This window comes from Myxocyprinus asiaticus, chromosome 37 (genome assembly GCF_019703515.2).
Source record: "Myxocyprinus asiaticus isolate MX2 ecotype Aquarium Trade chromosome 37, UBuf_Myxa_2, whole genome shotgun sequence".
NCBI classification, from domain to species: Eukaryota; Metazoa; Chordata; class Actinopteri; order Cypriniformes; family Catostomidae; genus Myxocyprinus; species Myxocyprinus asiaticus.
In genome coordinates, this window is record NC_059380.1 from 8,739,001 (window position 1) to 8,753,141 (window position 14,141).

At 36.8% G+C, this 14,141-nt stretch overlaps 1 protein-coding gene across 7 annotated transcripts in view; it reads left to right on the plus strand.

Moving 5' to 3' along the window:
* dvl1b (dishevelled segment polarity protein 1b) overlaps window positions 1-14,141 on the plus strand; it is a 53,830-nt gene that overhangs the window by 35,814 nt on the left and 3,875 nt on the right. For 3 of the 7 annotated variants that reach the window (XM_051675980.1, XM_051675986.1, XM_051675987.1), the window contains 6 exons: window positions 1,582-1,658; window positions 1,749-1,816; window positions 2,303-2,602; window positions 2,710-2,877; window positions 3,075-3,293; window positions 7,536-7,634. In XM_051675980.1, coding sequence (XP_051531940.1) covers window positions 1,582-1,658; window positions 1,749-1,816; window positions 2,303-2,602; window positions 2,710-2,877; window positions 3,075-3,293; window positions 7,536-7,634 — 931 coding nt within the window. Of the gene's footprint in view, window positions 1-1,581; window positions 1,659-1,748; window positions 1,817-2,302; window positions 2,603-2,709; window positions 2,878-3,074; window positions 3,294-7,535; window positions 7,635-12,251; window positions 12,289-14,141 lie in introns of all 7 variants that reach the window. The other 4 variants (XM_051675983.1, XM_051675985.1, XM_051675988.1 and 1 more) reach the window with 4 other exon arrangements.

The window sequence follows — 14,141 nt, forward strand, 5'->3', positions numbered from 1 at the left end:
ATTTACTCACCTTCATGTCATTCCAAATCCTTGTGCTGTTATTTTATCCATGTAACACAGAAGGAGATATATTTGAATATATCTTCAGCCAGTTCATTTCAACAATAGTTCTTGGGGACCACTTCTGTCAAGCTCCAAAAATGACAAAAAAACACCATTAAAGCATCGTAAACTTGGTGCAGACTGAAATTAGGTTGTTCCATTTATGTTACACTAATCGTTGCTAGGGTTGTGACAAAGTGGCACAGTAGCTGTTGCTGCCTCTCTTGATTTTTAAATATATCCCCTAACTACTGTATATGTACTTTGTTAAAATTGTCAGGAGCCTTGTTTTAAGAACAGATAGGGTAGAAAAATCACCAACTAGCTCGGTTTTGAGGGTAAAAAGATGCATGTTCTGCTGCTTACTCCTTGTTCGCAAAGCAGATTAATATAATATGGTGGACTGACTGGGCCAGTGAAGGCTTCCATTAGTGTATTAAAGCGATAAACACTGCAGGGACATACGGCTTGTATTTACATCTGTTTTTAAGGATTGGAATTTGGCCTGTGGCTCTGCTCTCTGTGCATTAGTGATTGGCTCCAGATCCAGGCATAGCCTTCAAATGCGTCCAGCATCTGCTAATCCCTGTGGAGTGGCAGATTAAACTAGTGAAGGTGGATTATGCTGAATATTTATGGTGGAGTGTGGCAGACTGATATTATAACCATTACCATAAAGTTATTTTTAGCACAGGCATATTATTCAAGGAATAGTTCACCCAAAATAAAAATTATCTTATCATTTACTCACCCTCATGCCACCCCAGATGTATATGACTGTCTTTCTTCTGCAGAATAAAATTGAAGATTTTTATAAGAATATCTCAGCTTTGTAGGTCCATACAATAAAAATAAAAAAAACATAAAGGCAGCAAAAAAGTAATCTATATCCCTCCAGTGGTTAAATCCATGTCTTTAGAAGCTATATGATAGGTGTGGGTGAGAAACAGATCAATATTTAAGACCTATTTTGCTGTAAATCTACACCTTTGACCAGCCTCAACCAGTAGGTAGCGATTTGCACAAAGAATGCTAATTGCCAAAAAACAAAAATAATGTGAAAGTGAAAGTGAAAGTGGAGATTTATAGTAAAAAAAAAAAAAAAGATTTAAATATTGATCAGTTTCTCACCCACACCAATTAAATCACTTCTGAAGACATATATTTAACCACTGAAGTCGAATGGAATACTTTTATGTTGCCTTTAAATGCTTTTTGGTGATTCAATGTTTTGGCCACAATTCACTTGCATTGTATGGACCAACAGAGCTGAGATAGTCTTATAAAAATCTTTATTTGTGTTCTGCAGAAGAAAGAAAATCATACATCTGGGATGGAGTGAGGGTGAGTAAATAATGAAATGGGCAAACTATTCCTTTCAGGTTGAGCTATCATGCCTTGTCAGTTTTAACTTTTAACTCAAAATTTGCTGTTTTTACTTACAGGAACTCAAAAAAACAGAGAGAGTCAGTTTCTGTTCTTTGTGGGTCTGATTTTGCTCAAAAGTTAATGTATTGTTGTGCCACATTTGACTTGCAGGTAAATGATGTGAACTTTGAAAACATGAGCAATGATGATGCTGTGAGGATCCTCAGAGAGATTGTTTCAAAGAATGGGTAAGGATGGACAATATATCTGAAATATCTGAATTGCGCAGAAATAGATGTAAATGTGTTTTAGCTAATCTTTGAACAAATCTTCTCTAGGCCTATTAGTCTCACTGTTGCCAAATGCTGGGACCCTTCTCCTCGCAGTTACTTTACGATACCCAGAGGTGAGTACACATATAAACTCTTACACTTTTTCAATCTTTGTTTCTTTCGCTTAGGTATATGCACACAAACCCAAGATTCTGGGCACATACCATCATGCACACATATCCCTATTGACTGTTAATGGTTTCTACACATACATTGGCACGTACAGTTAATGCTGCTTATCATTCTGGTACATTCAGTGTGCCTTTGGACATTCAACTTGCATTCTGCTGCACTACTTAAATGCATACTGCTGCTGTACTGGAATTGATTTATATATTGAATTCTTAGAACAGGGTTTTGGTTTCGTTTTGTTTTTTGCTAAATTTATACTGTTATTTATTTTGTACATAGAAGATTTATAATTGAAAAGTCACTGGGGGGTCTGGTAGACAGAACATTGTGAATGGTGCACATAAAAAATTGACTTCACTGATCTGTCTTATCTGACTTATTCTGCTTATTTTGATTGACATGGATTCATTATTTTTTCTTACCCAAAGCTGAACCGGTTAGGCCCATTGACCCGGCAGCATGGATTTCCCACACTACTGCACTTACTGGATCTTACCCACAAAATGGTACAGTCTTCCTTCTGGCAGGTGACAGCATCTTCTTTGTTGCAAGGCATGTCCCTAATCATCCTGTTGTCCTTGTGCTCTTCACAGAGTTTGATGATCTCCCTCTTACAGTGGGAAAGACAGACATGGCCACTATTGTTAAGGTGATGCAGCTCCCAGACTCAGGACTAGAAATAAGGGACAGAATGTGGCTGAAGATTACCATTGCTAATGCCGTTATAGGTGAGATGTTTCTCTGTTAGCATACTGGACTGGAACTAGTCTTTTATAATGATGTTTAAAACATGTTTGTGTGTATAGATGTTTATGTATGATCTTTTGTCTCTCAGGAGGTGATGTAGTTGACTGGCTGTACTCACGGGTCGAAGGATTCAAAGACCGGCGGGACTCAAGAAAATATGCCAGCAGCCTGCTGAAGCACGGCTATCTCAGACACACCGTCAACAAGATTACCTTCTCTGAACAGTGCTACTACACATTTGGAGATCTCTGTCAAAGTACAAACACATTGCTACTTTTGTTTTCTCAGTATACACATTCATGCAGTGATTATCCACTTAAACTATAAGTTTGCTAACATCCTAATGGTTTTAGCTTGCTATGGGCATTTACTTCACTATACCAATATTGTTCAGATGTACTCTTCCAGTTCCATCTGTTTATTATTTCAGTCTCTCTTTTTCTCTTCTCTCAGATATGGCTACACTAAACTTGAATGAGGGTTCAAGTGGTGGTGGTTCAGAGCAGGATACATTGCCCCCTCTCCCACCGCCATCCACTAACCCTTGGCCCTTGGGCGGCCAACCCTTTCCTTACCCACCCTTCTCCACAGCGCCCTCTGGCTTCCCTCCAGGATATTCTGACCCCTGCCACAGCTTCCACAGTGGCAGTGCAGGAAGCCAGCACAGTGATGGTGAGTGGGAAGAGGTCAATCAGAACATTCACATTAAAGGAATAGTTAATCCAGAAATGAAAATTCTCTCATCATTTACTCACCCTCATGCCGTCCCAGATGTGTAGGACTTTCTTCTGCAGAATACAAACAAAGATTTTTAAAAGAATATCTCAGCTCTGTAGGTCCATACAATGCAAGTGAATGGTGACCAAAACTTTGAAGCTCCAGAAAGCACATAAAGGCAGCATAAAAGTAATCCATATGACTCCAGTGTTTTAATCCATGTCTTTTGAAACGATCTAATCGATTTGTGGTGAGAACATACCAAAATGTAGCTCCTTTTGCATTATAAATCTTGACATCAGCAGTCTCCTTTGCGATCATGGTTTAAGGCAAGGCAAGGCAAGTTTATTTATATAGCCCATTTCATACACAATGGCAATTCAAAGTGCTTCACATATAAATTTTAAAGAAAATACAAGATAATTTAAAAAAGAAAAATCAATTAAGAACATGAAACAATTATAATAATAATAATTATTAAAATGATTAAAATGAATAATAATTTTAAAAAAAATCTTAAATTGTTAACACCATCCATAACTGTTGTTAACCTTCCCTGATTAAACAGAGGATAACCAAAAAGCAGCACAATGCTCAGTCAGAAAATGCACAGCTAAACAGATGTGTTTTCAGTCTGGATTTAAATGTGGCTACTGTTGGGGCACATCTAGCCTCTCCTGGAAGCTGGTTCCAGCTGCAGGTGGCATGATAGTTAAACGCTGTCTCACCTTGTTTTGAGTGAACCCTCTGTATGTCTAACTGACATGATTCTAATGATCTGAGAGGTCTGTTAGATTTATATTCAACAAGCACATCTGAAATGTACTTAGGTCCTAGGCTATTGAGCGATTTATAAACGAGTAATAGTAATTTAAAATCAATTCTAAATGTAACTGGAAGCCAGTGTAAAGACCTGAGTACTGGAGTAATATGCTCTGAGTTTTGGTTCAGGTGAGAATTCTGGCAGTGGCATTCTGAATGAGCTGCAGGTGTCTAATGGTCTTTGTGGGAAGGCCAGTGAGGAGTCCATTGCAGTAGTCTACCCTACTAGTGATGAATGCATGAACAAGTTTCTCTAAGTCTTGACTGAATACAAAATATCTAATTCTGGCTACATTTTTTTAGATGAATGTAGGCCGATTTAGTTATTGCTTAGATGTGACTACTGAAACTAAGGTCTGACACCAAGATTTCTTACTTGATTTTTTGTCTTTAGGCCCTTGGAGTCAAGGTATGTATTCACCTTTGGAATTTCACATTTGTTGCCAAATACAATGACCTCTGTCTTGTCATTGTTTAACTGAAGGAAGTTTTGTCACATCCAGCTGTTAATTTTATCAATGCACTGGCACAGAGAGTCTGTGGGGCTGTAGTCATTTGGCGATAGGGCTAGATAGATCTGGGTATTGTCTGCATAGCTATGGTATGCAATTTGGTTATTTTTCATAATTTGGCCTAGTGGGAGCATACACAGGTTGAACAGGAGCGGTGCAAGAATTGAGCCTTATGGGACTCCGCATGTCATGGATGTCCACTCATTCCAGATTCATAGTTGCCTATGTTCACATAGTAAACCCTACCTTCTAGATATGACCTGAACCATCTGAGGACTGTCCCAGAGAGCCCTACCCAGTTTTCTAATCTGTCTAGGAGAATGTTGTGGTCAACAGTGTCAAAAGCAGCACTGAGATCTAATAATACCAGCACTGATATTTTACCTGAATCAGTATTTAGCTGAATATCATTTAGGAACATTATCTATATGAGCGCCGTCTCTGTGCTATGGTGCGGTCGGAAACCAGACCGTATATTGTCAAAGTAGCCATTCAAGATTAAGAATTTGTTCAGCTGATTGAAAACAAACTTTTAAATGATTTTGCCTATGAAAGGAAGATTTGAAATTGGTCTGTAATTGTTCAATATTGAGTTATCTAGATTGTTCTTTTTAAGAAGGGGCTTGACAACTGCAGTTTTCAGGGACTTTGGAAATGTGCCTGAAAGGAGTGGCGCATTTACTATTTCTAACAGATCTTTTTCCAGACAGTTAAACAAAAGCTTGATTACACTTCCTGCTACTATCTAGCGTCGAGCACTAGGAAGTGTAATTGAGTTTGAAATCATGATCATGCCTAGAGACTGCAATAGCAAAATGTACAGTGGAAAAGAAGTAATATTTTTGTCTGTTCTCACCAAAAAAAAAAAAAAAAAAAAATTACTTTAGAAAACATGGATTAAACCACTGGAGTAGTGTGGATTACTTTTATGCTCCCTTAATGTGCCTTTTGGAGCTTCAAAGTTTTGGTCACCATTCACTTGCATTGTATGGACCTACAGAGCTGAGATATTCTTTTAAAAATATTTGTTTGTGTTCTGCAGAAGAAAGAAAGTCATACACATCTGGGATGGCATGAGGGTGAGTAAATGAGAGAATTTTCATTTTTGGGTAAACTATTACTTTCGCAGGCATGGAAGCCCAGGAGTGCCATTTACAAAAGAATGAAGGAGTAAATTATCAATCTGTTAATTTGAAAATAAAAATGTGAATAAATAAACCAATTTATAAACAAATAAATAGACACATTTAAATGTGAATAAATAAACCAATTTAAAAATGGACAAATAAATAGACACATTTAAATATGTTTATTTAATTCATGTTTTAAAATGTACTTATATTTAGCAATAAAACAGCACATTAATAAGTCATTTTTAAATGCACCTTTAAATTGCGTTTTAAAAAGCATTTGGCAATTGCTTTTCTTCATCCATTTGCCAGTTGCTTTTCTTCATCCATTTGCCAGTTGATTTTCTTTATTGTTCGACTTTTCCTTTTCTTTTACCATTTGTCAGTCCATACCAGCTGAAGCCCAGGAGTGCCAGTTAAAAAAGAATGAAGGAATAAATTATCAATCTAATAATTTGAAAATAAAAACTTTAATAAATAAATCAATTTATAAATGGACAAATAAAAAGACACAATTGTGTTTATTTAATTCATGTTTAAAAATGTCATTATATTTAACAATAAAATTGTGCATTAATAATTCATATTTATTTCATGTTTAAAATATCATTAAATGTAGCAATAAATGAGAACATTAATGAGTCTCTTAAATGCACTTTTAATGCACTTTAAAAGCACCTTTTAAATTGCATTTAAAAAGGCATTTGCCAATTGCTGTTCTTCATCCATTAGCCGATGTCTTTTCTTTTTCCTTTTTCTTTCCTTTTCTTTCTCCAATTGAGAATCAAGTTTAAAAAAATGCCATTGGACTGTTGACTCGTAAGAGCAACCAATGAACTTTCGACACACCCCCTCTCCCACGTGCCACTCAAAGAGGATGCAAGATGGCCTGTCATTGGACGACGGTACGAGCAGTTCACGTGATATTATTGGATTTCTGAATCCCGTGCATTAGAAACGGATGCGAAGCATATCAGAAGTTAATGGTGGCCCGTTCACTGTTGCTGTGAAATGCTGAACGTAGCCTTAACTGAGTGTGCACAGTGATATGTGTGCAGGATGGGAGCTGGTAATCGAGATGCTGTCAACAGAACCAGCCTCCCAACCCACACCCCGAACTGAAACACGCACAGCAACCGCCATTTGCCTCACACTTCACCGCTTGAGGTAATGAGCCGATGAAGAATACCACCAGATCCTGTACTAAAGCAACTCTGTGAAGTTGGCACCCTATATAATTAAATCTTTACCAAATCTATACCATTCAAAAATGAACGTTTGTGCTGGTTCGGTGTTTGAGATGATAGACTTTCCATTTCATGAGGTACAAATCGCTCCAAACCGGTGCTGGTTCGTTTGTGCCCAGTTTGTGCTAATTTGTGCCGTTAAAGAAACACAACAAATATTTCCCTTCCTTAGATATAGCAAGAAACTTTTCGGGAGCAGTGACGTCACTCCAGATCGCTCCGAACCGGTGCCGTTCATTTGTGTTCGATTTGTGCTATTAAAAGAAACATAATAACGTTTTCCTTTCTTTTTATTTAACAAGGTAGCTTTTGGGAGCTGTGAAATCACGCAGGCTAAACCCCATGTCAGTCACTCTCACCTGTCTCCATCGTTTGTGCTCGCTTCTGGTTTGTGCCGTGTTTGGTACCATTGAAGCATTCATTTTTTTGGCAAAGATTTAATCTTTCACAACATCAAACTCAAACACATCTCTCTTTCTCTTTCAGGAAATATCAGATTTGGTCTGATATTTAAACCAGGGATGAAAACTACTCACCTTTCAGCTAAAGTCACCCTTTCTGAAGCTAATTTGCCCAAATTGTTTGGTAAAAGTTCTAAATTGTCCTAATTAAAATTAAATTTAAGCTTAAAAACTTTTTTTTTAAAAACTTGAAACTCAGTTATTCTAGATTTTTCTACAGTAATAGCAAAACATAGCAAGACACATTTTTTGAAGTTAGTAAATAAAATTAATATTAAGAACATATAAATATAAAATAAATGTAGCCTACACAACCAGTCCAAAAGGATACTGACTAAGTTTTTTTCTCATAAGCATAGAACCTTTTGATCTAAAGGCTTATGGTCAAACACTTGGTATTATACTCAAAAATAAATTGTGCCTAATTATAGATGTCTATACAAACCTTTTATTTATTTGTTTTATTTATTTATTTATTTACTTAATAGTATTTTTTAAGAAAAGTAGCCAACAAGTGTCAAGCATATGAAATCATTCAATACTGTTTAAAAAGCATCCCAGGATGCACCTGAAGTTGATTGAGAAAATCAACAGTGTGCATAGCTGGAATAGACAAAAGGTTACACTGAAGAAGTTCAAATATAAGATGTTTCTGATTTAATTTGTTTTGGTCACTGTATAATTTCCATACATTTGTGTTACTTCTTAGTTTTGATGACTTAATAGCCTACTCTAAATTCAAAAATGTGCAGTAACAAATAATAAAGAATAGGCAAGTGTGATCAAACTTCTAAAGACTTCTAGACTTACACTGAGGGGCCGTTCACATTGAACGCGTTTTTGTGTCCGTCCATGCTGTTTTATAATTGATTTCAATGTAAACGTGCGCTAGATAGATGTCTTTGACAGCTTGTTCATGTGTTTAGACACCATGTCAAGTTAAAGAAGAACCTAAACTGTTAAACATACGTCTTGTGTCGAGACACCTACGTTTTGCTCTTTTGTGACGAGGCGTGTTATTTTAGTGCAGAACAACACATTCCAGCATGTGAACGGCACCTAACATGTTTTCAAACATTGTGCTGAAATTTCAAACAAATATTTTGAGTATTAGATAACATATTGGCCTATGCAATTACACAAACACCGTCAACACAAGTCGCGCCAGCTTCTAGAAGAATTAAAACGAATATAAGCAAATTCAGAGCTGAAAGTGGCTGTTTACTTGCAAATTTTATTTTATAATTAACCTATATAAACATGATGTACAGCTTTGTTCAGCAGTCTCACATATAGCCTTTAAACAAATCATAATTTGCAGCACAAACACGGACAATTTTTTGTTGTTGCATTTAGAGTTTGATGGGGTGAAAGATTAATCTTTGCCAAAAAATGAATGCTTCAATGATACTAAACATGGCACAAACCAGAAGCGGGCACAAACGATGGGGACAGGTGCGAGTGATTGACATTGGGTTTAGCCTGCGCGATTTCACAGCTCCCAAAAGCTATCTTGTTAAATACAAAGAAAGGAAAACGTAATGGTTTTCCTTTTTACGGCACAAATTGAGCACAAACAAATGACACCGGTTCGGAACCACTTAGGGTGGAGAGTGACATCACTGCTCCCGAATACAAGCTGTTATTTCTTAGGAAGGGAAATAGATACAAGATTCATTTTAACGGCATAAATCAGCACAAACGAACAGCACCGGTTTGGAGCAATTTGGACCACAAGGGGTGGAAAGTGATGTCACACAGTCAAAAAAATTGTGTCTAATATCTCAAACACCGAACCAGCACAAACATTCATTTTTGTGGAACAAATCAGCACAAACGAATGTTATAGATTGGTGATGATTTAATTATATGGGGTGCGAGTACAAGCAGTTCACGTGATATTATTGGATCTGCTAGTCCCGCGCATAAGAAACGGATACAAAGCATATCAGAAGTTAATGGAGGCTTATTCACTGTTGCTGTGAAATGCTGAACGCGGCCCTACCTGAGTGTGCACAGTGATACGTGTCCAAAATGGGAGCTGGTAGTCATGATGCTGTCAGTAGAACCAGCCTCCTGACCCGCATCCCCAAACTGAAACACACGATGGAGGTGAGCAAGGGCAACGGCTCGAGTCGCTGGAGAAAGCCGATGGATAAATTTGAGATATTAGACATAATTTTTTTGACTGTGTGACATCACTTTCCACCCTTGTGGTCCAAATTGCTCCCAACCGGTTAAAATGAATCTTGTATCTATTTCCCTTCCTTAGAAATAACAGCTTGTATTCGGGAACAGGGATGTCACTCTCCACCCCATGTGGTCCAAATCACTCCGAACCGGTGTCGTTAATTTGTGCTCGATTTGTGCCGGTTTGTGCCGTTAAAAGAAACATCATAATGTTTTCCTTTCTTTGTATTTAACAAGTTTGGGAGCTGTGAAATCGTGCAGGATGGAGACAGGTAAGAGTGATTGACATGGGGTTTTCCGATTTCATGGATTTCACGTCTTGTTAAATACAAAGAAAGGAAAACGTTATGATGTTACTTTTGACAGCACAAATCGAACACAAACAAACGGCACCAGTTCAGAGTGATTTGGACCTCATGGAGTGGAAATTGACATTACACAGCCAAAAAAATAATGTCTAATATCTCAAACACCGAACCAGCACAAACGTTCATTTTTGAATGGTATAGATTTGGTAAAGATTTAATTATATGGGGTGCCATCTTCACAGATGTGCTTTAGTACAGGTTCTGGCGGTATTCTTCATCGGCTCGGTACCTCAAGTGGTGAAGTGTGAGGCAAATGGCGGTTGCTGCGTGTGTTTAAGTTCGGGGTGTGGGTTGGGAGGCTGGTTCTGTTGACAGCATCATGATTACCAGCTCCCATCCTGGACACATATCACTGTGCACACTCAGGTAGGGCCGCATTCAGCATTTCACAGCAACAGTGAACGGGCCACCATTAACTTCCGATATGCTTCGCATCCGTTTCTAATGCACGGGATTCAGAGATCCAATAATATCACGTGAACTACTCGTACCGTCGTCCAATGACAGGCCATATTGCATCCTCTTCGAGTGGCACATGGGAGAGGGGGTGTGTCTTATAACTGAGTCGAAAGTTCATTGGTTGCTCTCACTCTCAAAGGCATTTTTTAACTCGATTCTCAATTGGAGAAAGAAAAAGGAAAAAGAAAAGCAAAACGTAAAAGAAAAGCAATTGGCAAATGAATTAAGAAAAGCAATTGCCAAATACCTTTTTAAAATGCAATTTAATAGGTGCTTTTAAAGTGCATTTAAAAATTGCATTTAAAAGACTCAATATACTAATTTATTGCTACATTTAAGAGAATTGAGTTATTTATACATGAAATAAATATGATTTATTAATGCACAATTTTATTGTTAAATATATTGACATTTTTAAACATTTAAATTTGTCTTTTTATTTGTCCATTTATAAATGTATTGATTTATTCAAGTTTTTATTTTAAATTTAATAGATTGATAATTTATTCTTTTTTAATTGGCACTCCTGGGCTTCAGCTGGTATGGACTGACAAATGATAAAAGGAAACGTTAAACAATAAAGGAAAGCAATTGACAAATGGATAAAGTAGCTGGCAAATGGATGAAGAAAAGCAATTGCCAAATGCTTTTTAAAACGCAATTTAAAAGGTGCATTTAAAAATGACATATTTAGCAGTAAAACAGCAGATTAATAAGTACATTTTAAAACATGAAATAAACATTTAAGTGTGTCTATTTGTCCATTTATAAATTGGTTTATTCACATTTTTATTTTCAAATTTATAGACTGATAATTTATTCCTTAATTCTTTTGTAAATGGCACTCCTGGGCTTCCATACAGAATAAGAGCTTTTGAAAAACAATCTCAGCTTAAAGTTTTTATTCATTATGTGGTTAGGCCTTATTTAACACTGAAAGATATTAAAGATGTATTTATGAAATGGATAAATGTCGCTCAGTGAAAATAAAGTATGATTTCTAACATTTATGTACCGCAGGCCCTGCACAAGAATGTTATTTTATCAAATAATTGTCTACAAATATGTGCGATAATTTCATTATTTCTGGCCACTTTTAATAAGATCAGCTCATTTCACAGTTTCAAATGCATTGCTTATATTTGTCTCATTTTCTGTTGCTTTCTGCATTGATCTCTGACACAGTACACTCCATCTTCATTCCTGCTTAACATTGTGTTACCTGTTGCTCATTTCATACATGTCATGCATTTTTCTGGAAATAACTAGCTCAGGTGTCAGGAAGGCAATGCAGCAGCCTGTTTTTTGAATGTCATCCTGAAAGGTTCCTGAGTGAAGGTGTGGATGTGTTGTTGTGTGGATTGTTGGCTGAAGTACATTAAAAGCCCCAAAAAGCAGTCAAATACATAAATATGGATCCATAAAAATGGATGTCATACACTAATTTCAGTTTATGTTCATTAGATATCACTATATTTCAATAAGTTACTTTGAACATATCATCAAAACATGTAAATAAATATCTTATATGAGCACATATAAGATTTTATTTTCACAGATACTTATCCACTACTTTAATAAACAAATATTTGTTAAATTGGAATAGCAGTGGTTCATGGAGGCTGCGAGGATAAACTGCGCCTCATAGGGCTCTTGGTTGTAAGACAGACAGAAACAGGCTTTGTGTAACTGTTGTTTCTGTCATTTCCGCTGGGCAATGGCAGACTGATGGAGGAGGTAGGCCCAACGCTGGGGTGTCCGGTAAGGCAGCCTCCCTTCGTCTCTTCCTTTCTCCTCCCCTCTCTCTTCCCCCCTCTCTCTCTCTCTCTCTCTTACGGTCATGCCTCCCTCCATGGCTTGGGTATTTCTGTTGCTCTGGATTTGTCTTTCTGCCTCAACTCTTGTCTGTGTATTTCTCAGCATGTTTTGGTCCTGTGTTTTTGTTGTGCAAAAAGTGGTTAGAAGCACACACACACACAAACGCATACACGTTGGACTGGGAATGCACACAACAGTACCGATTTAGATCCCATACGTGTTTGTAAAAAGCTTTGAAATGTCTTGTGAAATCAAAAATTGGAATGTAAAAGGATAGCTTTAGTAGCTTTGGTTTGAAGTGGCAGTGTCTATAAAGTCAGGATACACTGTAGAGCACATCATCTTCTCATTTGCATTATTGCTTTTTGGCTGCAGTGCCATACCATCCAACTGCACAGCTCTTTAATTGCTATATTTTTTCATCATGCTTTCATCATGCTCTTTGAAACATGGATCATGGCATGAAGGAATGAAGTAATCTCAAAAAGATGCATTATGTTGTGTCATCACAGAGAAGTGATGCTGAACCCAAGGGGACAGAATATTAGGGTTTCATTAACTGCAACCCCATCAACTGTTACTTTCGTTGTTTAAAGTGCTGGTTAGCTCGGGTTTTTAAGAGTTATTAAATAAGGCTGAGGATGATTACATTCAGGATCTGTTGTCATACCAAGTGCATCAATGAATGTGAATTTGCTCTTTTTCATCTTGTGCAGCAAGCTTTAGAAAATAGAGCACAACAGTCAGGTTTTGAAAGTAAAAATCGCATACATTTTCTCTATAGATGAACTGATTCTTAACAACAATATATAAACCATTAAAGACAGACCTACCATGATTCTATATGCTTTTGTTGAATTCTTCATTCTGTGTTCAAAAACCCTGTAAAATTGTGTTTAATAGTGGAATTCTTGGTGAAGAACTACACTACCCATGATCTACGTAGTTAAATTAGTGCCTTATAGATTTGCATGTGTAGTGTAAGATTTGTAAGTTTAATTCAAATTGCAAGCGTAAAAAGAAAATTGCACACACAAAGAAAGTTTTGTAAAGGTGTAAATAAAGGTGCAAGCGTAAAAAAAAAAAAAAAAGATTTTACAATATTTGAATGTGTTGCATAAGTCTAATTCTCATGTGTTGTGAATCGGTTACTTCATATTAACTCAAAATAAATGTAATCTGTATTCTTCTGACTTTTTTTTTTGGCCATTTACACTTTGGCTTTGTTTTTGTTTTTTTGCCTAAATGGAGCACAACAGTGCCCGCCCACTTATTCCGAAAGTATTTTCCCCATTCATTTCTTCCATACACTTTTCATAAAGTCCTTCATAAGAGTTCTAAGCCATGAAGCAAACCATCCAGCTCCGAGGTAAATCACAAACTTTGTTTTGAGTCAAAAAAGTATTTGAAAATTGGACCAAAAGACAAAGGTACAAAGATGCGCACTTACCGTCTTTCATGAGGGTACGGATTACAATCCCATGAAGCATTGCGAATGATGTCTTTGAATAAAAAACAATGGGAATACATAAAACTATTGATTTTAGGTTGCTGATTTTAAGCATAGGAACAATATATTTTATGTGTATTGCAAAATATTTCGATATGTGCTGTACAAATAGATAAGAAGTTCAAGGGTGAAGAGACACCGTCTCGATTAAGTCATTCACAGTGCGTCGTGGAAGTGGGTGCTTTTAGTGGGTTTCGTTGCACGTGGTTCTCTGATTGGTGAAGCTTTCTCTGCTGGACCATGGTTAATGTAGTTGTTTACCATGAATTCCACTGTCTAATATGAT